The sequence below is a fragment of the Scardinius erythrophthalmus genome (assembly GCF_964197995.2).
Source record: "Scardinius erythrophthalmus genome assembly, chromosome: 9".
NCBI classification, from domain to species: domain Eukaryota; kingdom Metazoa; phylum Chordata; class Actinopteri; order Cypriniformes; family Leuciscidae; genus Scardinius; species Scardinius erythrophthalmus.
The window spans coordinates 42,317,486-42,344,017 of NC_138229.1; the positions used below are offsets into that span (position 1 = coordinate 42,317,486).

Below are 26,532 nucleotides of genomic sequence, written 5' to 3' on the forward strand. Positions count from 1 at the left end.
TTGTCTCCTCAGGTATTTTAACCACTAAATATGCATGATCGTTGACGCCCCTTGCACATATTGCCTTTACAAACAAAAGTGTTTTACAATATTTAAATCAATGTATTGTGTTATGTCAATGATTAGGCAGGATGATTTTCACATCATTTTGAAGAAAAAACTCTAGGCGACCACATCCATTAGTCAAAAGTCTTATTGGCACATATTTAGTATGTGTTTTGTGGCCTTATTTCAGAAACTTTAGTTTTTTGTTTTTTCAAAAACTATGCATAATTATTATTCTCTCAAAAATACAAACATGTACATGCAAGGTGTTCACATATTATGGTAGCCCTGTTTGTGCTAAACAGAGTGAATTTACACCTTTGCCATTAATATGTTTATAAGCAACTGAAAAAAGCACAAATGTCAGGGCATGTCAGAACATCTCAAGGACCCCAAAAACCCCTCAGACCCCAGAGGGTTAAATCTTGATTCAATATTGACTAATTTTGGATAAATGTTATTTTTTTCTCATGAAAAAAAAAATATCTCACATAATGCTATGTAACCATATAGATCAGCTGGTATTATTAAAGGTTACAAATAACTAATTAAATCAAATACAATGTGGTTTTCATTATAATAACAATTATGTAATGACACAAGTAAAAATATAATAAATATGTAAAAAAAAGTGCAGTGCACATATTCAGCAAAATACTCCTCTTTATCTATTTTTTTTAGTCATCTAACATGCTGCTGGTCATTAAATGGTTTAAATGTAACTGTCATGAGCTGCTCCGAGACTCGAAGGTAGAGATCCAAATGCAGCTTTTATTTAAGGGGCAATTCAAAGGCGTAATCCAAAGTACAGGCAATGGGTCAAAACACAGGAAGGCAGTCCAAACAAACAAGTAAACAAACAAACAAACAAACAAACAAACAAACAAACAAACAAAACAGGCAGGGGTCAGAGGCAAAAGAGTAATCCAGGGAACAGGCAAGAAATCCAAAAAACCAAGAGACATGAAAACAGGGAAAATGCTCGGAAATGCAGACTAACAGTACAACAATGACAAAAAGGTGAGTGTTTCAGGTAAGTATACATTACAGCTTGAAGTCTGGATGTGTCAGAGGAAACGGAGACAACGGATTATGGTCTGTTCCTGTTGGAGGCTTGACCCAGACTGAAATCACAGGGAATGTTTTATGTGTTGACTGATGAGGTTAATGATTGGGAACAGGTGCGGGTGATTAATGATCCTGAGAGTGAGTGCAGGTGTTCTAGAGGGAATCTTGGGTAATGTAGTGCAGAAACCAACGGTAACCGTGACAGTAACGTTCTGTGACACAATTGTTCTCCTGTTTCATATAAAAAATAACCTGCTCTGTCTTGTTTGACGGTCTTCGTGTCCTCTTTGCTCCGCGATTTTTCTCTGCGTGAGAAAACGGATGTGTGGCGTGAGCGTGTGAAGAGTATCGCGCTGAATGCGTAGAGTTGGCAGCTCTGCTTTTAGAAGCGGGATGGATCCAGATAGATCGGCGGCGGCCATAGACTGTAGGCCGCGCATTCCTCCTTCCACCATGCTGCTTCTCCATGTGGGGACTGTTTACATTAGAGTAGAAGTGCACACCGGCCGCATGCTTATACACGTGGCGATTGTTTACATCAGAGTGCGCACGTGTTTCGCGCAGCATATACACAGTGTTTGTTTAAGCAGTTGATGGAAAATAAGCTATAATGCGCGTTCTAAAAATCTAAATTCGGATCTATTATTTTTCACGGTATTTTGAAGTGCCCGCGATAACAATATCGTCTATATTCATTACATTTTTTTTATCGCATTACCGAATACCGGCACATGTCTACTCTGTTTAGCTGTGTGTGTATCAGTGACATCCTGGAATGTCACATGATCATGGCTCTTCTTCATGTTACATATATGGACTATTATTGTGCATGTAGCGCCCTCAGGCTATTGGTATGAATTGAAAACACAGTATATAGAGTACCAAGCGCTCATAATGATTACATCGACGCATTTGGGTATAAATTCAATAAATATTATTCCTGTCTATAGAAATCTGATGTAAACCTATGATAATCTTTCCATATTTCTCAAAATCTGCACATTTTTGAGCTAAAAGCCCTGAGGGACGTTGTTTTGTCAAGCGCTGTCATGACAGTTTTTTTCTGAATGGGAGCAGCTGACGCTCATAATTCATATTAAAGGTATCGACTCATTTTTTCATTTCATAACTCCTGACATAAATTAAGAAGTTTCTCAGAATACAATAGTGGTCAAATACTGAAACTTGAGTCTTATATCTTTTTAATGATGTATAGTTAGTCAAGGTATAACATTAAATCTGATTGTAACTTTGAAAAAAAAAAAAAAAAAAATGCTTCAGTGCGCGGGCGCACTGGCAATGGTTAACAGGTTAAAAGTCTGTGATCAGTATCTGCCTGTAATAAGATCCACTGAACGCTAGTGATGGGCGCTTTCGAAACACGCTTCATGAAGCTACGAAACCTTTATGAATCTTTTGTTTCGAATCAGTGGTTCGGAGTGAGTATCAAACTGCCAAAGTCACATGATTTCAGTAAATGAGGCTTAGTTACGTCATAACTTAGTGTTGGGTCCTAGTCCTTGTCGAGTCCGAGTCAAGGCCAAGTCCTTAACAATTGAGTCCGAGTCCAAAGAGGGCCGAGTCGGACTTGAGTCTGAGTCCTTAACGTTCGAGTCGAGTCCGCCTGAGTCCACAAAGATTTAAACAATTTGAAATTGACCTTTTCCAAAGACCCGCCCCTCTTAGTTACTGTTGCTACGTACAACAAGCCATTCCGCTCTCACTCCACATGTTCTCACACAGTGAAAAATATATTGCGGAGCAAAGAGGACACTGACAATGCGCCAACAGACAAGACAGAGCAGGTTACTTTTGGTATGAAATAAAGTCTCAGCTTTCAAATTTAGTAATTTATAGGAAATTCAAACAATAAATACTGTTTTGTGGTGCTTTAATGTGTAGGCCTCAATTCATGCAGCATGTTAACTGATAATCTTCTAGTTTTAGCACAAATTAAACATGAATGAACACCAGAACTGCAAAAAGAAATCAATACACACCATTTTTCAAGTTCAAGTCCACTGACTTTAATCTGCATTATGATTGGTCAAATCGCCTGTCAATCACATTCCGGCGAAAGGTCTCACCACTGAGCTCTTAAATTAAAGGAGCTATATGTAGTTGTAACAACAATGCCTCTACGTTAGGGAATTTATTAGCTCAAATGAGAGGTATTATTCATAAGATATGAATATGCATATGTCGTTTACACAAATTAAATTATGCCAAATAGGGAATAGGTCAAAACCTCAACTTATATCAACAATTACACGATTTCTTGTAGTAATTACTGATATAGGTAGGTAGAATTATATTTTAAAGCTGTAGTCTACGATGTTGAAAATCGGTCGAGAAAGCCTGAGATGGTTGGGAATTTTTAAAAAACTCATCCCACCCCTCCACATACACACCCCTCCCCTCTGTGCTACCTGATCCCTCCCACCGGGAAACGACCTGAACAACGTCACTCAGTCTGTCAAGCTGTGATCACCGGTAGTAAACATCGGAACAGAGACTTACCATGTGCAATGTCAAAATAGCTCAGAGGTACACGTTTGAGTTCACGCTCACGCAAAATTAGCAACACATGCAATGTTCTAAACCCCCCACCACCCGAAACACAAACAATAATAAATAAATAAAATAAATAATACTGTATTACAGCTGCCGTCTTAGGAGGGTACGTTTGACATACGTTTCCCCTCCTGAGCCTCGTTTACCCTGTTCAAAAGTGCTACCTAAGGCACATTAATTGCATTATTAGTTAGTATTGCTAAGTATTGTAATTGTTATAGCAGCACACAGCGCATCTTGTTCAAATTCCGATCGGCTCGAACAGAACCCACTAGGCCTACTAAAATATATTCAAGCACTTCAAGAAATATAATTACTTTGACCCGTGATAGGCGATGCTAAACGGCTAACATTCCAATGCCGACCGGCAGCATAAGCATGTTGTCAGACTGATAAAAAGCTATTTATGTAACACCTCACACCATAAAAGTATAAAAAAATGCTTACCTGCTCAACAAAAAGTCAGCCGTGACTGTGGGGGCAAGCAGGGGCCGCTTGCTGCTTTCGGTTTGTTTTTTTCTCCATAACTGAGCTGATTCTACTCTGCTAGCTACCATAGACTGTCAGCTGCTTGCACGCGAAATTTCATGTTGCAGGAGGGGGGCGGGGTGGGGTGGAGACGCGAGCGCCACGTGGAGTTTCAAGCAGAGCGGGGGATTGGATGAGAGCAGTTGACCAATGTAAGCTGTCCGGCCGGACAGCTTACATTGGTTAACTTCTCTGCGGGTGTACACCCAATAGAGTGAATGGATTTTTTTCATTCTTTTTTCTCTTCATATTGTTAGGATTGTACTGTAGAACCATAACCAGCATCTAAACGAGGTTATTAATAATGAACAATCTTTGAAATCGTAGACCATAGCTTTAATTAGGGGGAATTTTAGGTAGAAGTTAATGTTAATTTATTATGCAAACTGTCCGTCCAGCAAACAGAATGTACAATTTCTGAACAGAAACCTATCGTCTTTACCACCGACAAATAACCCTTTCCTGTGGCCACAAGGAATTGATTATTTTCGTGTTTAGACAACTTAGATATTTTAATAGTAAAATGATGGTAGAGCTGGTAGGCAATAACACTTTCAGGGATTTCAGTAATGGCACAATATGAGACAGATTTAATTCACAAAGATTATAGGTTTTAATCAAACAACTAAGATTACATGTACTATTTCAATCACGCAGGAGTAAATATGCATAACAAACAAACAAACAATATAGCGATCGCAAATAAGGAATAAAATAAAATAAAAGGTTTAGAGAGAGGAAGAGCCAAATGGGAGAGAAAGAGAATGAGAGAGAGAATAAGAGTGAGAATAATAAGAGTGAGAATAATAAGAGTGAGAATAAGAATGATTTTATGTGTGTGTAAGTTGGTAGCGTTTTAAGAAGATGTGGGTGTGTGTCTGGTAGCACGTGGTCGTGTGTTTACCTAGTAACGCGTGTGTGCGTGTGGATGTGTGTGTGTGTGTGTGTGTGGGTGAGAGAGTGTAAATGTGAGTGAGAGAATTTAGAGAAAGGCAGAAACAGTTTAGAACATTCCTTCACAACGAAACCCCAACAATTTCTAGTAATTTTTTGACAACCTAAACAGCATTTCTTTCAGATTGCGAATTTTAAGGATTTACTTTACTCTGTCTGGAGATTGGCCCTCTGTGTGTGTGCGGCTGCGAAGACAAAGGAACCTGGAACATGTGGTCACGGCGTCCTTGGTTGCGATGGTAATTCAGAGCGTGCGCAAACTTAGCCAAAGATGATTTTAGCCTTAAGTTGGTTACGTTGGTTTGTAAGAAAATTATCAAACTGAGGTAGACTATCAAAAAGAAATAGGGTGATTGCTATGTGTGTGTGTTTTTCCCGAATTGATGAGATTAACAGTCAGTACGTTTTTGGACATCGGGTCGGACACTGTCTTATTGTTTTGAAGGGTTAATCAGTGATAGAAAAAGTCCCGGGGGTCCAGTCCGACTGGCCTTTTGCTAGTCAGCAGATCTGATCCGAAACAGTCAAACAGAAGGTTGTGTGTTTTACTCAGGAAGAGATTAGGGTCTTTGGATCAGGGATCAATGATTTATGCAAATAGCAGGCGCCAATCGGTCTGCACGTCCTGCGCGGCGGAATCTTAAGACAATAGAGGTGTTTGTAGATGATGATTCCAGTAAGTTGATTAGGTCCCAGACTAGAGGGGGTTTGATCACGGGGTAATTTCAGTAATTTAATCATATAGACAGAGAGCTGACAATCTGATCATCTTATTTTGCGTTACATAGTTTTCAGCGGCCTCTAGCGGTGATGTTTCAGATTGCAACCAACATCTTTACAAGCGCGTGCTCTTGCGCATGCTCGAACTCATAAGCGAGCACTCTGGGTACCGGCCAGACTGAGACGCAACACACGGGAGAAAGCATCACACAACATGCTGGAAACTCAGGTAAACTCCCACTGCAATGTTACAATAATAGGCTACTTTTATCAGCTTGACGTTGAACTAATGCTCCATGCTCGTACCATGATAAGCATGGAACCCTATCAACCGTGCCGAATTTTGCCACTGCAAGCACCACTTCACATTTTCTTCAGGAAAGGTACATTCTAGGTTTGTAGATAAGGTTTCTCCATGATTCAAATGCTCTGCCGATGTTGAGCCGTGTTTTTGTCCGAAGTTGATCCGATTCACGTCTGGCCTCACGAGCTTCAGCAGAAAAAAAACTTCTTTTTTTTTGTTGTTTTTTATCAATATGTGGAGTTTGTGTTGGAGTCTGTGTTGTGCTGGGAGCAGGTCATTTCTTAGTGTTATCAGACATGTCATAAGTTGCAGTGTCGTCGCTGTTGAGTGCAAAGTCAGTAGACGAGGCGAGAGGCTCGGGAGCGCGCGTGCAGATCACGCCACTGGATTTCGTGGTAAATCTGACCCGGCACCTTCACATAAAAATAAGAATACTTGCTTTCCGAGGTAATAGCAAAACCCGCAAAGTGGATCATTTTAATGTGAGATTACAACCCCTTCACACACACAGGCAATAAAAAAAGGATTCATTTTAGTAGAAAAACTACACATAGCACCTTTAATATTTTAAATCTTACAAAATGATTGCAATGTATAGTTACAGTCATACGTTTACCTACTGTACATTATAACCTTTATTTTACCAGGAAAGAAGCACATTGAGATTAAAGGGGGGGTACAATGGTGTTTCATGTATTCAGAGTTGTTTACAGTGTTAAAGAGATAGATTCTCATGCTAAACATGGGCAAAGTTTTAAAAAAATATTTTGGACGAATAACGGAGAATTTCTATGCTGAAAATCTTACTTCCGGGTTGGTACAAGTTTCGGCTGGGTTTTTTTAGATCGTGGATCTAATGACGTAGACCAGAGTGGAACTCCTTATATGAGCATTTCTCTCGGAAAAGCGCGCCTGCGCACACGTCGACCAGAGGAGAGCGAGACCGCGCACATCAACGCGCTTCAACAGGAAATCATCGGCAGCGCTGCATAGGATTTGTTCAAGAATGTCTCCAAAAAAGTGTGTATTTGGATGTGAGGGAAAGCTTACCGTGTTCAGTTTTCCAAAGAACCCAGTGTTACAGGAACAGTGGATGCAGTTTGTTTTTCCGGGGCAGCAACGGAGTGTAGGAAGTGCGGTTGGGTGTTCTGGTCGTTTCAGTGACGAATGTTTTATTAACAAGGCTCAGGTCGACGCTGGATTTGCAAATCGTTTGCTATTAAAACGTGGAGCGGTCCCGGTGATAAAAGACCCCATTCATGTAAGTACAACTGGATCAGATTTCTGTCTTTTGCCGGAAATCAAGCATACCGCTTGACTCTATAGCTCCGCCTCCAGGACCTCGGCTTTTTCCGGAGAGAATCGGAAAGCTGTATTTTTCTTTTCTAAATATAATAAAACTAAACACTTTTTTGAGATATTAAGGATGCACTACTACTCTATAGGTACTCAAGATTAACATGAGATTAGGTGAAACTGTGCATGTTATGTAGCCTTTAAGAATCTCTTTTACAAGAGCGTCCTGGCCAAGACTGACAGACACAGCACGTTTGAGTTTAACAAACATCCAACAATACATACACATATACACACACAAGCAAATCCAATCAAATTTCAATATCACTACATAGCTAGCTAAAACATCTACAGCCCGATGTTTCCTTCTCCAAATCATTTAAAAATACTTTAAAAGTGTCCAACGAAACCAGTTTCTTCAGTTTCAATGTACTTTGTAAACAATTCCAGGCAGAGGGAGCAGCAAATTTAAATGCCTTTTTCCCAAATTCTGTACGTGCCACTGGAACAGACAGTAATAATAATTCCTGTGACCGGAGGCTATAGCTACAAGCATACTTTTTACAAATGTATGTACAAAGATATGATGGAAGAAAACCGAGAATAGATTTGTAAATAAAAACATGCCAGTGTTTTTGTCTTCGGATGGACATTGTAGACCAGCCAACCCGAGCATACAACACACAATGATGAGTGAGGGTTTTAAGATTTGTTATGAACCTCAGTGCACCATGATAAACAGTGTCTAAAGCATGTAAACACTGTGAAGATGCATGCATATATATAACATCACCGTAGTCCAGTACAGACATAAAAGTTGCTGCAACAAGCCTCTTTTTTGCCTCAAAGGAAAGACAGGATTTGATTCTAAAGTAAAAACCCAATTTTACTTTCAATCTTTTCACCAGTTGCTGGACATGAGGGCCAAAGGAGAGAGCGTCATCAATTAAAATCCCCAGATACCTATACTGAGACACAAACTCAATTTCTGAACCTTGGGACGTAGTAATAGGCAGAAGATTATTATGAGGGATTGATTTGGATTTAGAAAACAACATGAATTTTGTTTTATAAACATTTAAAACTAAGTTACGCTGAACAATATCAAATGCAAGCTGTAACTGCGAGAGAGCCAGATTGGGTGTGGATGCTGAACTATATATGACTGTATCATCAGCGTAATAGTGAAACTTTACATTATGAACATTATGATCAATTTTATTTATATATAGAGTAAATAGGAGTGGTGCAAGGACTGACCCCTGTGGCACACCTTTAGTGACATTGAGTGAACCAGAGATAAAACCTTCTGCCTGTACACATTGAGTTCTGTTTGAAAGATAGTTATTAAACCAACCGATCGTATGTTTAGATCGTTGTATCAGTAAAGTATGATCAACAGTATCAAATGCTTTTGATAGATTGATGGATAAGGCTGCACAGTGTTTCTTGTTATCAACAGATTCAATAAAATCATTTAGTACCTTTAGGGCTGCCGTAGTTGTACTATGTTGTTTTCTAAAACCAGATTGAAAATCAGCCAGGGTATTATTAACAGACAGCAATTCTTTTAATTGATTGTTGACCAACGTTTCAAGGACTTTGGCCAAGACTGACAGCTTGGAAATGGGCCGGTAATTATTTGGGTGTGTAGGATCTCCGCCTTTAAACAGAGGAAGAACAAAAGCTGATTTCCATATAAGTGGAATTTCATTTAAGTCAAGTGAAAGGTTAAAAATATGAGTCAAAGGTGGGGCAATAAAATCAGCTGCTAGCTTTAAAAAGTAAGGTTCTAAATTATCCGGACCTGCCGATTTCGAAACATCTAAAGATTTAAGGGCTTTGCACACCTCAGAGATTGCAATTGGTGAAAAGTTGAATGATTGACTAGACACTAAGCTCTCTGACTGAACAGTCGAAGGGTTCACATGAGCACCATTAACTGAATCAAACAAAAAACCAGAAGCAATGAAGTGTTCATTAAAACAATTAAGCATATTTACTTTATCAATGATTGTATCAGAGCCCTTATTAATACATGATGGAAGTTCTATACCTTTATTATTTTCAGTTAATGATTTAACACTTTTCCAAAATTTTGATGAATTGTTTAGATTGTGAGATGTTTCTATAAGAAAATGTTCAGCTTTAGCTTTTCTGACTGCAACCGTGCATGCATTGCGCAATCGCCTAAAATCAAGCCAGTCTGAATTTATATCGGTTTTCCTTGCTTTTGCCCATGCCAGGTTGCGCTCATCAAGCATATTTGATAAATGATGAGAAAACCATGCATTATTCCGACCCTTCACCCTGTATCTTTTGCGAGGAGCATGTTTGTTGACTAAAGCAGAAAGATTTGCATAAAAAAGTTCCCAGGCTATTTCAAGGTCAGGAATTAAATTTATTTGTTCCCACTCCAAATTATTCAAATCGTGTAGGAACCCTAGTTCTGAGAAATGTTTCATGTCACGCTTGGTTATGATGTTTGGTTTAGTTTTAGGAATTTTTGTGTTTCTAACTGTTGCGATGACACAGTGATCACTGATGTCATTCGCAAATATGGATGCATTTGAATACTTATGGGGAGTGTTTGTTAAGATTAGATCTATTAGTGATGATTTTTCTGGACATTTTAGGTTCGGTCTAGTGGGCTTGTCGACAATCTGAAAAAGATTCAATGCATCGCAATAGGTTTTAAATTCATCAGTTGCTGAATAAAACCAATTCCAATTTAAATCACCTAAAACTACCAATTCTTTAGCATCAAGAGCTGAGAATAGCTGGAATAAAGAAGGGAGCGCACTACTATCAGCAGACGGTGTCCTATAGCAACCAACAACTGTTATGCTGAGAGATTTAGAAACCTCAAGATCGAGAGCTAAAAATTCAAATTGTTTACTCACTGATTTAAAAAGCAGTACTTTAACATGAAACCTTTTTTTAATAAATATTGCTATGCCCCCACCCCTTTTTGGTCGGTCAGACCTATATACATTATAACCATTAATACAAATATCCTTGTCTAGAACAGATTTACTTAGCCAAGTTTCAGTTAGAACTATTACATCCGCATCAGTGGACTGTGCCCAAATACGAACCATATCCATTTTAGAAATTAAGCTCCGAACATTCAAATGAATAAAACCAAGTCCACACCTTGATTTAAAATCTGCAGGTGTTTCTAAGCTTTATGCAGAGTCAGAAACTGGGCCTGGATTAGGTTGAACGTTTCCCGAAATTAAAAGTAATAAAACAATCAAGCACCTCTGCCTAAATGATTTAATATTATAATATTTAGAATTTGTCTCTACTATTTTAAAATTCCAGTGGGCACTTATAGAGATTGTAAAATTATCCTGAAGAGCCATAACACTGGACAGACAGACCAGGTCTTCGGTGCAAAAACAGGACTGGAGTATAGAAGACAGTCTGGCACACGGCACCTCTAGTGCAAAGCCAGATGCAGACGTTCCTCTGTGTGCTGTGAACGTAAGTGGAGTCGCTAAATATGGTTTGTCATACCCGTGAAAACCACCTTCAGTGTTGTAATGGCTAGATAGGTACATCTTTCAGAATCTGCAAGGTAATGCTCAAGAATGCAACACGATGCATTAAGAGCCAGGGGGAAACTTTTGAGCAAGATGATGGTGATGTTTACATTTTTCTTATTTTGTTTTACATACTATTATCTTATTTAGCCTCTGAAGGGCAAGATTAGATTTATGAATGAATTTTTAAACAAAATAAGGACAATTTACACCAATGATCCAGTTCAAAGGTTTACACCCCCTGGCTCTTAATTCTTCCTTATTGAGCATCACTGAATGTTTGCAGGGTTTGTAATAGTTGTGTATGAGTCCTTCAGTTGTCACCAGTGTGAAAAGATGGATCTCACAATCATAGTCACTGCTAGTAAGGAGTCAAATACGCAGAAGATGCTGGAAAAGCAAAGAATGTGCAGGAGCTGGAGGATTTTTCCTCATGAAAAACCATTAAAAAAAAAAAAAAAAAATCTTGTGGATCATTCAGGTCATTCACACACAATATTAAAATCAAGCCTATGTCATTTGTCTTGCATTTTGGGTTTGTATTTTGTCTTGTGGACTAGGCTATTAAACATCTGTTATGTGAAAAAGCTTTTTCAGGGAAGTACTAAATAGAAACAATGTTTTTATGATCCTTCTTATTAAAAAAAAAAACATTTTGGAGATTCTGCAAGGTGTATGTAAACTTATGACTAAAGTGTAAATGTAACAAAAACAAAATGTTGCTATGGTTATCACGTTTTCAGGTTGCTATGTCAATCTTCGCAATTTCATGACTCACAGGACTAAAATTTAGCGGATCACTCCCACATTTAAATGCAGTTATCACTCTTTATAATTTCAATAGCGCTCCCTTTAAGCCATCACTTACTTACCGGGTTCTGCACCCTCACTGAAACTCTCGTCATAAACACTGAAGTTGTCTGCACTGCACAGTGAATCTCTTATTTATATTGCGTATATTTTGTTGTTTATGAGGGGATTTGCGAAATGATAAATCTTGTGCTGATTCTGAACTTACATTTTGAGCGAATTCTCCGTATGGTGACTCTAATAAAACGGGGGGGGGGGGGGGGTTCGGAGGAAATTTAGATTTTCCTGATCTACACATGTGCAATTTGAAGGACAAAAAAATTGGATATTAATAGCTTTAAAAGCATGTCAGTGAGCAGTAGCATACATTATTTGTCAAGCAGAAAACAGATTCTTAAACAGGAGAATCAGGTTAAATGTTGCAATGAATGATCCACACTACAAAGTTGAAATGTTGACAAATTATTAATTATTAATTATTAATTATTGTTGACAAAACACAATCACTTATTCCAAACAGGAATGAGAAATGATTCAATGATTATTTTGCATAGATGTTACATTTCAATCAAACGCCAATGCAATCCTTCTGTGTCCAGAGGCATATGAGCAATATGTGTGAGCATCAAAGATCAGTTTCAGCAACTTGTTTCTTTCCTGAATTAATCAATTAGCTTTGATTGATACTAGCGTAAAACAGCTGTTTAGTTTCGCTGCTTACATCATGTCTCACACTTTATGAGCGTAAACTGAAGCGTTTCAATCTTCTTTTATCCTTTCCTGACCATGTGACTAAAACCCAGATGTGAGACATTAAAACTGACCAATCAGATAATTACACTTCCCCCACCGTACTAAAGGTGTGACAATTCACCCCAAAAGTACAAACATTTTGGCCTACAGGCCTAGATCACTATCAGAAACCTCTGTGCCTTTACGAACTACAAATGGTCCTTGTGGTGGAAAGAGGGACTGGAAACAGTAAAGCAAATGTCTTTGTTCATTTCAAATATGTAGTCTTTCCCTGTGTTCCCTGAACCTGGATATCCCTGTTTATTTGTCAGCAAAAGTCTGCTGGATGAAGCTAAACACGTTAGTTGATCATCATAAATCTGATTCATTTTCTTTTCTCTTTCTGTCTTCAGTCTGTATAGATGCAGTATTACAGAGACACAGAGACTCATCCTGACTTCAGCTCTGAAATCAAACCCATCACACCTGAGAGTGCTGAACCTGAGCGGGAATAAACTAGGAGACTCTGGAGTGAAAAACCTCAGTGATCTACTGATGAACCCACAATCCAAGCTGGAGAAACTAGAGTCAGTATCATTATACTGTACAGCAATTACAGTGTGGCTGAAGTTTATTTATTTGGAGACAGCAGGGCTTATGTTTCATTGTTTATAGCTGTGCACTTTCTGGGTTTTCCCTATTGCTCACATTTTTATGTGTTTTTATCTAGATAGTAATTTTTTAATTTCCAGCATTTGATACAATGCACTGATTGTGTTCATGCAGAAATCTGCCTTTTCAACAGAGAATAAAGAAGAGAGACGTCAAATAAATAGTTAAAATGAAAGAGAAGAAACAGTATCTTCCAGCACACAGAACTAGTGTGACTGGGTTTCAGAACAGACTATTGGAAACTAAATGCTGCTGTAGCTCTTCAATAAGATGATCATCATAGATGTGAACTATTGTTATTTCTCTGTCTTCAGTCTGAGTTATTGCAGTATTACAGAGAAACAGAGTCTCATCCTGACGCTAATTCAAGTGTACATGTTTTGCAAAGACAAGAAGTGAATTTCCATTTAGGGCAGCAAATGCTGCTTGACCAACCTAAATCTGGGTGTGTCTTACCTCTGTTTTAATTTAATGTTACTTTAGATAAGTGCACGTGGGAAACCAGACAAGTAAAGTTGGTTGACTTATATCTGTAGTAGTGGCCATACCTCTACTGAAGTAAACGCTACTTTAATTTCAAGTGTATGCAATCACGGGGGCTGTACCAAAGTATCTTTGATTGTGTAAGCGTGAATGCGACCGATTAGCCTGGTTCTACCAGACTCTCGTACATTTCATTTGTACAGAGAGTCTGGCCTCTCTCCATTGACAAGCGTTAACTTCCTTGTAGGCGGGTATTCTGTTGAAGTTTAAAACTATTGGATCTGCCCAGAGTCACTCTGGATTTGCCATAACCAATCGCTAACCTTTGGTCGTGACGTAACCCTACAACTCAAACTAACGCAGGACATCAACGTCATCGTTCTCAGCCAATCCCTCTGTTCGCTGATTGGGCCGCCAAAAATTTGGCCGGAGAAAACCAAAGAATACACCACAATCCCAGACGTAGTACTGAAGGGAAATAAAATTGAGCGGAAGTACACAGGAGGGCGGAGCAAGGCTAGCGACCGATCTCAGGTATATAGCAGTTACCTCTGTTTAGTGACCGAAGCTGGCGAGATTGTGATCGTGAGACCCACGTTAAACAAGGCGTGAGGACCTCTGAGCGACATAGCTTCCTAATATGAACGGGTAAAATATAAGTAAAGAGTTAAATAGAACAATTAAATCTATTGCTAAACTATTATATAATTGACCAATAACCAATTGGCAATCTAACTGAAAATGGAATCATATATAAAATGGAGTCAGATAAAAGCTTAAATGTAATTCAATTACTTTGCCACGCGGAAAGACAGTAACACGCAGAGACCTTCACCCGTTCTGGCGGAAACCCCCATTTGGACCGATAAACGGGCTTACACAGTTTTAGATAATTGTAATCTCAAAAATGATGTTGATGTCTAACATATTAAAGATTTCTGTGCCTTTTGTTTGCCTCCATATTCAGTTGTCAGTTTTTTCATCTAAATTTCAATGCATTTGTACAAAGAACAAAATAAAATTCAAGTTTAAGGATTTATATTGTTCAGGTTTAACTGATTAATCAGATGAATGCTTTCATTCCTGTTCTAGACTCTCTAACTGCAGTGTGACAGAAGAAGGTTATAAAGCTCTGGCTTCAGCTCTGAGATCAAACCCTTCACACCTGATAGAGCTGGATCTCACAGGAAATTATCCTGGAGAATCAGGAGTGAAGAAGCTCAATGATTTACTACAGGATCCTGACTGTCAACTGAAGACACTGAGGTGAGACGGGGTCAAATAACTAACTAAATTAGTTATATTGAGGCTAAATATTCAGAACTAATATATTATTTTAGCCGGGGTTGCCAACTTTGGGACTTTGGCTGGAGTGAGACTCTGTAAAACATCAGTGCGCGCTCGTAACCCAACCCTAATTTTAAAAATGTCAGTCCTTGTTTACTTAGTATAAACCCTGATTTCTGAAAAAAAAAAAAAAATTTCAAAATGTACAATTCATTTATTGATTGCACTATAAAAAAATAAAGATAGAGGTAATTCAATAACAAACATGTAAAACAACAACATCAAAACAATAAAAAATCTCAAAACAAAAGGGACACATAATAGTTACTCCACCTCCCCAGAACACCACAACACAAGTTTCACACATTAGGCCTGTTGTAGCCTATGGCCTGCTTCACTACCACTGCAGGAGGCTCGTAACTGAAGCAGGGTTCAATCCGGTCATGAACGTTCATTGCGTCTGTCACGTGACAAATGAACGAAAGACTCGGAAGGTAAAGTAATTATTTATGTTCCCTGTAAATTATTTTTGACTGCATTATAATGATTTCTTAATTCAGAATATGATAAAGACTGCGTAGGTGGATGTGTCGGGGGAATTTGGCTGTTAAAAGTATAACATTTAAAGCCCCTTAAATGAATCAAATGACTCGAAAAAAGATTTGTTCATTTTAATGAACGAGATCGAACAAGCGAGTCCGTAAAATGATCCAAACTTCCCATCACTCACAGGGTGCCATCAAGTGACAGTCTGTTCCTGGTGTCAGTCTTGTTTAGGCCAATAACTGAAAAGGTTCGCTCAGCATCCGCATTTGAGTGTGTCAGGCTCAACACAATCTGGGCAACCTTTGATCATTTGGGGAAATTTAAAATGCCACTTGCCCGATTTGCCAAAACGTAATTTGTACCATGAGCCTATATTTATTGAGCAATTAGCTAGCCCACATGACGCACGTCAGACAACGTTCGCAACTATGAAGTCTGTACTCTCGGCACACAGACTGATTAGGCAAGGCTACGTCTGTAGCGAAAGGCACACCATTTTATTATCTGCTTACCTTGATTTTCATCCAAACTTTCAAATGCTCATCAGTGGCTCCGACTCCGAACCTATGCTCTTCACACGCAACTGACGTATCAGGTTTCAGCGAATCAACGATCAGAGAATACTGCAGTGAGAACGTTGTAGGCAGATGTTACAGCTGTGGGCCTTAAACTCCTCTCCTGTCAGTAATACGCTGTGGTCTAGTCATCAACAGAAAATTAATGGATTGAGAGGGGAGAAAAATGGATTTTGGCATGACATTTCTTGCGTGTGCGTGAGAGCGTGAGATTGATGCTGAAAGCATGAGTGTCACGCCAGATGCGTGAGAGTTGGCAACCCTGATTTTAGCTGTACAATTAGCTTGACAATTTGTTGCATCAAAATGATCAAGATCAGATCAGATGCTGCAGGTTCTGTCATGAAGATGATAAACGTCAACACAGTTTAGTTGTGATACGAGCTAAAGGTCAAATAGACATTATGGGTCAGTATATGGGCTGATATTCTGGAGTATACCTTGATAATTGAAATGCACAATTTTATTTTTGTGCACACTTCTCATCAAAATTCTAGATAACCTTTTAGTGAAATAGTTTTTTGAACACAATAGTTTTCCATCAAGCCCAGATTCACTGCATCTCTCTACAGCAGGTCTATGAGTCTCCAGATGTTCATAAACATAAAGATCTTAATTTCACACTCTGTGTTCATACTGAAAACCATGATCTAGTGAGCTTTTGCCCTTCTGTGAGACATTTCTGTTCTTATGAGTTTGCTTTAGGACTGAGTGTCGCTCTAGTTTCTTAAATAAATTTATATTTATTTGTGTATTTAAATGTTCAAAGAATTATTATTTTTTTGTATCGTATCAATCGTCATTTATTTGAGATCTGAATTGCCTCTTCTGCAGGTTTTTGAGTCCTGCTGCAGAGGAAGCCTGTCAGTATGTGAAGAGAGTTGTGGGTAAAAACCCGTTTCTCCAGAAAGAGCTGAATCTGTTTCGACATGAACTAGGAGACACACGAGTGAATCAGATCGCTGCTCTACTGCAGGATAAACACTGTCAACTCAACACACTGACGTGAGTATTGCTCATTTATTTATAATATTACTTTACTTTTAGTTGTAATGTTAGCTGATGATAATATTTCCTCACTTGTTTGAGTCAGAGCAGTTTTTTCCTCAGCGTCACACAGAGCCACAACAATTTAAAGTAATAAAATTAAACAGCAAATAAAAACACAATTAAAACATGGTATCAAGCTTTAAATATTTGGTTAAGACAGACAGTTTGATCATGGGTCAATAATTATTTCAGTTTCTGTAGAGGCAGAACAATGTTTTTTGTGACATCAGAATCAGAAATGTTCATAACTGCTTTCAATTCAATGTTTGTATTTCACAAAATGTAAAATGTCTAATTTTGGTGCAGCATATACTGTAACTTGTAAAAATTGAACAGGTGCATTTTAAAAGTCTGTGATCAGTATCTGCCTGTAATAAGATCCACTGAACGCCAGTGATGGGCGCTTTCAAAACACGCTTTATGAAGCTACGAAACCTTTACAAATCTTTTGTTTTGAATCAGTGGTTCGGAGTGTGTATCAAACTACCAAAGTCACATGATTTCAGTAAACGAGGCTTTGTTACGTCATAACTTTCTAAACGTTTGGATATGTCAATGGTTCACCACTGGGGGGCGATGATCTCTGTGAAACCCATGAATCATGCAGATTTACTGAGATTGAACAAGTGTCTGTGGGTTTAACCTGATCTCTGATCAGTTTTATACATTTGTAGACGTTATAATTAGACATTAGTATAATTAAAAGGAATAATAGTAGTTAATAATTTCTTATTGGCCTGTTTAGCTGAGCCATCCATAAAATAAACAAAACAAGCACTGAAAATTGATAAAAGAGCACATATTATACAGACACTTGATATTTAATCGGTTCGGAGGAAATTTAGATTTTCCTGATCTACACATGTGCAATTTGAAGGACAAAAAAATTGGATATCAATAGCTTTAAAAGCATGTCAGTGGACAGTAGCATACATTATTTGTCAAGCAGAAAACAGATTCTTAAACAGGAGAATCAGGTTAAATGTTGCAATGAATGATCCACACTACAAAATTGAAATGCAGAACTTTTATGCTTATTGTTGACGAAACACAATCATTTATTCCAAACAGGAATGAGAAATGATTCAATGATTATTTTGCATAGATGTTACATTTTAATCAAACGCCAATGCAATCCTTCTGTGTCCAGAGGCATATGAGCAATATGTAGGAGCATCAAAGATCAGTTTCAGCAAGTTGTTTCATTCCTGAATTAATCAATGATTTTGTGCTAATCAGTTCAATTAATGGTTCAGTTGCTCACTCATAAAGACTGTCACGTGTCGCCCCCTTCTGGCTTAATGATGCAAGTTGCACAAGCACAGACAAGTGGAGTAATACAGTGAACAGTCCCAGTGCTGATACTGGTGAAATATTCAAACACATTTGAGGTATACAAATATATATGTATACAATAATACTCTTATGGAAATATATTTAATACATGAATATCAGTCATGTGACCTCTTGAGTTCATCTTCACTTCCACTTTACTTTTCAGCCCGGAAGAACCAAATTGCTCAGAAAAAATAACCAATTTCCTCTCATTTGTAATACTTATGAGTGCTTTTATTATTTTCAGTGATGTGCAGTCTGTACATATCTGTTCACATCTAAAAAAATGTGTTTTAGTGGGTTTCATGACCCTTTAAAAATGATGTGAAATTAATATGTAAACTAATATAAATAGATCAAGACAACCTTTGTATTGTTACAATGTTGGCAGTATATTTAAATGAACAATGTGTAGTCTTTCTCTGTGTTCCCTGAACCTGGATATCCCTGTTTATTTGTCAGCAAAGTCTGCTGGATGAAGCTAAACATGTTAGTTGATCATCATAAATCTGAGTAATTTTCTTTTCTCTTTCTGTCTTCAGTCTGATTTTATGCAGTATTACAGAGAAACAGAGTCTCATCCTGACTTCAGCTCTGAAATCAAACCCGTCACACCTGAGAGAGCTGAACCTGAACGGGAATAAACTAGGAAACACAGGAGTGAAGCGCTTATGTGCCGTACTGAAGGATTCACACTGTAAACTGGAGAGATTGAGGTCAGTCACATTCACATACAAGAATCAAAATGCTTAAAATCACTTCAACAGTTTAAACTGAAACACTTTATACTCAATATCTGTCAATGAGTCTAAATTCCCATTATATTTGTGCAAACATGTTCACCGTAGTCTCTCTCTCTGCTAATGTAGTTTAAGCTTCTGTGATATGACAGATGAAGGTTGTTCTGATGTGACTTCAGCTCTGAAATCAAACCCGTCACACCTGAGAGAGCTGGACCTGAACGGGAATAAACTAGGAGACTCTGGAGTGAAAAACCTCAGTGATCTACTGATGAACCCACAATTCAAGCTGGAGAAACTACAGTTAGTATCATTATACTGTACAGCAATTACAGTGTGACTGAAGTTTATTTATTTGAAGACAGCAGGGCTTATGTTTCATTGTTTATAGCTGTGCACTTTCTGGGTTTTCCCTATTGCTCACATTTTTATGTGTTTTTATCTAGATAGTAATTGTTTAATTTCCAGCATTTGATACAATGCACTGATTGTGTTCATGCAGAAATCTGCCTTTTCAACAGAGAATAAAGAAGATAGACGTCAAATAAATAGTTAAAAATGAAAGAGAAGAAACAGTGTCTTCCAGCGCACAGAACTAGTGTGACTGGGTTTCAGAACAGACTATTGGAAACTAAATGCTGCTGTAGCTCTTCAATAAGATGATCATCATAGATGTGAACTATTGTTATTTCTCTGTCTTCAGTCTGAGTTATTGCAGAATTACAGAGAAACAGAGTCTCATCCTGACTTCAGCTCTGAAATCAAACCCGTCACACCTGAGAGAGCTGGACCTGAGCAGGAATAAACTAGGAGACACAGGAGTGAAGCGCTTGTGTGCCGTACAGAAGGATTCACACTGTAAACTGGAGAGATTGAGGTCAGTGACATTCACAGACAAGAATCAAAATGCTTAAAATCACTTCAGCAGTTTAAACTAAAACACTTTATGCTCAATATCTGACAGTGAGTCTGAGTTCACATTATATTTGTGTAAAATTCTTCACATTCGTGATTTGTTTGTAATATAATCTCTCTTCTTCTGTTTGTGTCTTTCTAGTCTATATGACTGTGGCATTACAGATGTTTCTTCTTTAACTGAGTCTTTGACTAACTCAGAAGCACTGCAGTTTTTAAAAGAGCTTGATCTGAGATGCAATAAGATAGGAGACTCAAAGCAGCGGCTCAGAGACGTGATACGAGACTCAAACTGTGTCCTGAGGTGAGGAAACATCACTGAGATATTAAAGAGATCTTCATTTACCTCTGATATGTGAACAAACCTTTCAAACATTCATGAAAGGAAATTATCATTAAGCTTTATTGCAACAAAGGGTTTGTGTGAGAACAAAATGTGAAGTTATTGAAATGTTTAACACAAAGGAGGAGAGAGAACAAAAGCTCACTGTCACAGCTTTATACATCAACACCTGCTTTATTAACTGTGTCAGTAGAAGTGAATCATTTCAGTGTGAAAACAGACTTGGTCAGATTGTAGGAAACGCTGCACTCCTGCTAAAATCAGTGCAGTTCCAGCTTCAGCTCTCAGCGTCCAGCTCACATGAGAAATGTCTCTGTCTCTAGTGTGTTTTTACTGCGACAAGCAACACGTCACACTACTTTACACTTACTTTACTCTCAGTGATTTACTAAGAGCCTACAAACATGTTTAAACTAGAGGACAAACGGCTTTAACTAAAGGTTTGTGTTTGAACTCAAAATAACATTTGTATTTGCTCCCTGTGGTTTATTCAATACGCCGTACACTCATTAGTTTCTCCCTTACAGAGACTCAATAGGAGTCGCACCGACACACACACACAAACATATGAACATGATTCAGGTTTTAAATCTATTATATTTAAAATACAAATATCTGTGCAAGATCACGTAAAGTCGGTAATTAATCTGATTACAGGAATTTAATTTACCTAACCCTTTACTCAAGAAAACCGTAATTGAAATATAATAATTTGCACTTTGTTCCACTGAACACTGATTGTTTTCTCTTCTGTTACACTTTACAGAGTAAATGAAGATTGATCATCGAACTCTGATAGATGCGTTATATCATAGTGAGAAATGATCATGAGAGGAGCAGAAACCATCAGGTGATCCACAGAAGAGTCTCACTACTGTCCATGAGGAGAAATAAATGTGTAAATGTGTTTCATACAGGTGGAAGAGACTCAGACTTAACAATTAAATAAAGCAGCGTTTGTGTGTTAGCATGCGTATTAGAAACATGTGATATTGAATGATTCATGTTGGTTTATTATTCAGCCAAATGATGGTTTAGTTGTAATTAAAGGTGGAACAGAGGAAGAAGCTCAGATGAGTGTCAGCAGAAATCTTCAGTATCAGGCCTGCAAATATAATAATGTTTAGACTGAATTCATCCATAATTATTAAAATATTTCTAATCATGAACGTGATTGTCAAGTATAGCACATGAATGTTTCTCTTCTATTCCACTTTACAGAGTAGTAGTGTTGGGTCCGAGTCCACCATTGTCGAGTCCGAGTCGAGTCCAAGTCCTTAATAATCGAGTCCGAGTCCAAGTCCGAGTCGGACTTGAGTCCGAGTCCTTAACATCCGAGTCCGAGTAGAGTCTGGCCGAGTCCACAAAGATTTAAATGATCACGTTCAGACACACTCGGCATACATAAGTAGGCGAGAGCGGGGCACAACCTATTGCTTTTTGACTTTCTCAGTTTGTGTAAACCTACTTAGGGTTCAGAGAATTTATTTTTTCCCACATTAATTTCACACGTTTAGTACAATTGTTTTGTTTCATTAATACATTGTATACTTTTTTCTTGATATAGCCTGAAAGAATGGAAGTGAAATGTGACAACATGCCCCATAGGTGTATATAAACTATAAAAGTATAGAATAGAATATCATATTTCTAATAGGGGCTCATTGTAACGCAGTGTGACAACATGCCCCCCCTGCACAACTGGGGTTTATTTACTGGCTTCAAGAACAATCTCCCATACACTCCTTCAAGCCTGTGGTGGGGGAGAGAGCGCCACCTTGTGGTCATATAAAAGTGGTCACTCGTGGTCACCATCTCATAGAGGCACAACATCTCTTCACCTGGACTGATCCCCGCTGGTGCACTGACCTGGCCAACTCAACTTGAGCTGATGAGTCATCTTAGAGAAACTGATGAAGACACATCTTTTCTGTCAGCACTTGACCAACACTAACATTTACTAATACGTCTATTTTTTTCTTTAAAAACAAAACACAACCTTGCCATGTGTACTGCGCTAGACTAACTGAGACTTGTCACAGCACTTAGATGTTGCTCTTTTGTTAGTTTGATTTAATTTATTGTTCTCCTCATTTGAAAGTCGCTTTGGACAAAATTAGATTCTGCTAAATATGATTAAATGTAAATCTAAAAAAAAACTCTTCTTTGCTTTCCCTATTTCTCAAATACATAAATGATAATAATAATAATAATAATAATACAAAATCTGAAAATTGCAATGCAAGAACCCAACAATAATGAATCTTGAAACAATCACACACACACACAAAAAAAGCATCCTATGTGATGAAATAATTGCGCTGATGTTAATTTTCTATTCTATTCACAAACTACTCTATTTCTTTATTATTTTATTTTTACAGTTATTTAAGATCTCATTGATTTACGTTACAAGCTCTCGGAATTTCATCAAATGTTTATGGCCAGATGAATATCAGCAACTGCACCAACTTATTTTTAGCTCAGTTTGGGCCTCGGAATATATGTTTCCTATGAGTATGAGCTCCGTATTAATACTCTATGAGCTGTAAAAGCCCGTTATACCAACGGTGTACAACACATAAAGCACATTAGACTTGTCTGACCGTTATTTCATATATCAGGCTTTACAGGGTTAATAAATAACAAAAACACATCAGCATTAAACAGTTGCTAACAGCAATTAAAATGTGTGTAGAAATATATTTGACCAGTAAATGATTCCAGAAAGCAAGGTTAACTATGAAAGCTGGTTTCCGCCACAGAATAAAAAATAAAAAAGGTAATTGGGACTTTTTTTTTCCTCTCACAATTGCATATTTATATGAGATATAATTGCGAGATATAAAGTCAGAATTGATATGAAGTTGCAATTGTGTGTTATAACATCAGAATTTCGAGATATAGCCTATACATGCATTTCTGAGAATTGTATTTTTATTTCCTTTATAACACTCAATTCTGACCTTATATCTCACAATTCTGAGAAATAAAGCAGAATTGCGAGATGTAGTCTCAATTATCTTTAAAAAAAATTATTCTGTGGTGTAAACAAGCTTTTCCTGTCACATGACCTCTGTTTATTAACTCAGTCATTGCTTACTCGTGGATATCTGTTCCCATAGTGTGTGTTTCATCATCTCAGAGTGTGTGTCCACATCTCCTCCTGCTGGGCTGATGTGAGATCACTTCTCCATCTCTCCTGTGACTCATGCAGGGATAACTTCATATTCTTGATGACTGTGAACAAGGATTATACATTTTTTCATACTTAATAAAGAATGATGGCTCACGAGCATCAAGCAAGTATGTTTTATCTTCAGTTTACACGTGTTTTATATTTGTGCATTGATCAATGTTTGTGTGTGGATAAAAACAGCATCTCTTCAGTAAACTTGTATTAAACGACTGATTGAAATGCAGTAGTTTTGGGGAAACGGAGGAACAGAAAACGTACTCGGTTACTAATGTAACCTCGGTTCTCTCTAGAAGAGGGAACGAGTATTGCGTAAGTAGCTTACGCATCGGGAAAGTCTTCTTTCTTCGAGATCTGAAGCCAAAAAATTATCCTTAATTTTGTATTCATTGTCAACGCAGTGCAGCAGCCGACAGACCTAGGCAGGCTATATAAGCGTGCTCATTGGCTGCTCGGCTGCAACTGCTTAAGCCTATCGGTGAGCGCTCTGAACGCGGCAACCAATGAGGGCGCTTCGCGCCCTCCACACCCTTCTAACCGTCAGAATGGGCGTGGCCAGCGTGTATATATTCAGCGCTCACAGGCTAAAATTCTGGTTTTCGCAGTCTGAAGCGCAAAAGCTCGTGGCGCGACACGGCAGGTTACGCAATACTCGTTCCCTCTTCTAGAGAGAACCGAGGTTACATTAGTAACCGAGTACGTTCTCTTACGAGAGGTTCTCTCGTATTGCGTAAGTAGCTTACGCATCGGGAACCCTTTGTCAACGCCGTGTGCGCCGAGCATCCAGCCCATGAATCCCAGGGGAACCAGGGAAAACACTCTGCTGGGAAATGTGGCCGGTCGGAGAGACGGGCCAGCGCAGTACATGCACTTCATGCAGCATATGAAATAGAGCGGCGCGGCCGGTCTATAAACATAACAGTACAAACAGTAGGGCCGGCGGAGCGAGCCCATACAGTACATAAGCACTCATAAGGGTAGGAGAAAACGACATAGTCGGTCTCACATGAAGAGAAAAATTCCCGCGCGGCAGAGAATAATGCGGGCGGCCAGCAGCGCGGGCCAGCACCGATAACAGCGCGTAACGGGAAATAGGAAACAGAACGGATCAGCCGGTCTGAGTCAAACACTTCACCCTGAGTAGTTACCAGAATAGAGCCAGCATATGAACGTAGTCTGCACACGGGAGCTGGGCAGAGCATACATGTCACTTATACTGACAATATTTTTGCCTGTAGGGCAGGAACTTCCAGGTTATAAAACCTCACGAATGTTGACGGGGAGGCCCAGCCCGCCGCCATACAAATGTCGTGGATAGAAATTCCGCTGGACCAGGCCCACGACGAGGCCATGCCTCTAGTGGAATGGGCTCTGATGCCCAGAGGGCACTGCAGGTGTTTGGAGGCATAAGCTGCTGCTATCGCGTCCACTATCCACCTGGACAAGCTCTGCTTCGAGGCGGCAAGACCTTTGGTGCGTCCGCCGAAGGAAACAAGAGCTGCTCTGAACGCCTGAAAGCGGCGGAGCGCGTGATGTAAACTCTCAGCGCCCGGACAGGGCATAGGAGGTTATCACTGTCCCCACTATCGGATGCTGGCAGAGCCGAGAGGGAAATAACTTGTGCCCTAAACGGGGTTCCAATCGCTTTGGGGATGTAACCGTGCCTCGGTCTGAGAATGACTTTCGAGTCATTCGGCCCGAACTCGAGACATGCAGGGCTAACAGATAGCGCGTGCAAATCACCCACTCGTTTGACTGAAGACAGAGCTATCAGAAAAACGGTTTTAAGCGACAGATACTTTAGATCCGCGGATTCAAGCGGTTCAAAGGGAAAAGCCTTTAGGGCAGCCAGGACCAAGGACAGATCCCACGAGGGAACCGAGGGGGGCCGCGGGGATTCATCCGTCTAGCTCCTCTGAGGAAGCGGATAATGAGCTCATTCCTTCCCATTGCCCGGCCGCGCGTCGTCTCAGTGAACGCTGTAATAGCGGCCACATATACTTTGAGCGTGGAAGGGGATCTGCCCTTTTCCAACAGCTCTTGTAAGAAGGAGAGCACCCGCGGGACCCCGCATGCGCGCGGATCCAGGTAATGAGTAGCGCACCATTTAGAAAACACCGACCATTTAGACGCGTAGAGCCGTCTCGTGGAGGGGGCTCTCGACTGTGTGATCGTGTTCACGACCCCTTCTGACAGGTCAACGGGTATCCGTTGATCACCCATGCATGCAGCGACCAGCGCTCTGGATGGGGATGCCAGATCGATCCAGCGGCTTGGGAGAGGAGATCCTTTCTCACCGGGATCGGCCACGGGGGTGAGTGCGACAGCCTCACTAGCTCTGGGTACCAAGTTTGGTTTTCCCATCGCGGGGCTATAAGCAGCACTGAGTGGTGCGTTTCTCTGATCCTCGAAATGACCTGTGGCAACAGGGAGATCGGAGGAAAAGCATACAGCGGGAGGCTGGGCCATGTCTGGGACAGCGCGTCCTCGCTCTTCGAATAAAACTTCGGGCATTGAGCATTGTCTTTCGACGCAAAGAGGTCGATTTCCGCTCTGCCGAAAAGGGGCCAGAGAAACTGGACTGTCTGGGGGTGCAGAGACCATTCTCCCGGGGGAATGTTGTCCCTGGACAGTCTGTCTGGACCGACATTCAGGTGGCCCGGTACGTGCGCGGCTCTCAGCGAGCGCAGCGAGCGGTAAGCCCACACGAGAAGGCGTTCTGTCAGCCTGCACAGATTCCTGGATCTGACACCGCCCTGTCGGTTCACATAGGATACCACGGACATGTTGTCCGAGCGGACTAGCACATGG

The 26,532-nt window shown here is 39.5% G+C and overlaps 1 protein-coding gene across 4 annotated transcripts in view; it reads left to right on the forward strand.

Moving 5' to 3' along the window:
- Positions 1 to 23,840, forward strand: part of LOC308695877 (NACHT, LRR and PYD domains-containing protein 12-like) — a 45,844-nt gene extending 22,004 nt beyond the window's left edge. Inside the window, exons 10-18 of one of the 4 annotated variants that reach the window (XR_014030744.1) lie at positions 12,993 to 13,166; positions 14,827 to 15,000; positions 16,977 to 17,147; positions 19,070 to 19,243; positions 19,397 to 19,570; positions 19,971 to 20,144; positions 20,325 to 20,486; positions 21,292 to 21,375; positions 23,651 to 23,840. Coding sequence is in view for 1 of the 4 variants with exons in the window: in XM_081374136.1 (XP_081230262.1) it covers positions 12,993 to 13,166; positions 14,827 to 15,000; positions 16,977 to 17,147; positions 19,070 to 19,243; positions 19,397 to 19,570; positions 19,971 to 20,144; positions 20,325 to 20,486; positions 21,292 to 21,307 (1,219 nt within the window). In the remaining 3 variants the exon portion in view is untranslated. Of the gene's footprint in view, positions 1 to 12,992; positions 13,167 to 14,826; positions 15,001 to 16,976; positions 17,148 to 19,069; positions 19,244 to 19,396; positions 19,571 to 19,970; positions 20,145 to 20,324; positions 20,487 to 21,291; positions 22,678 to 23,650 lie in introns of those variants that run through there. The other 3 variants (XR_014030745.1, XR_014030746.1, XM_081374136.1) reach the window with 3 other exon arrangements.
- The last annotated feature ends 2,692 nt before the right edge of the window (positions 23,841 to 26,532 follow it).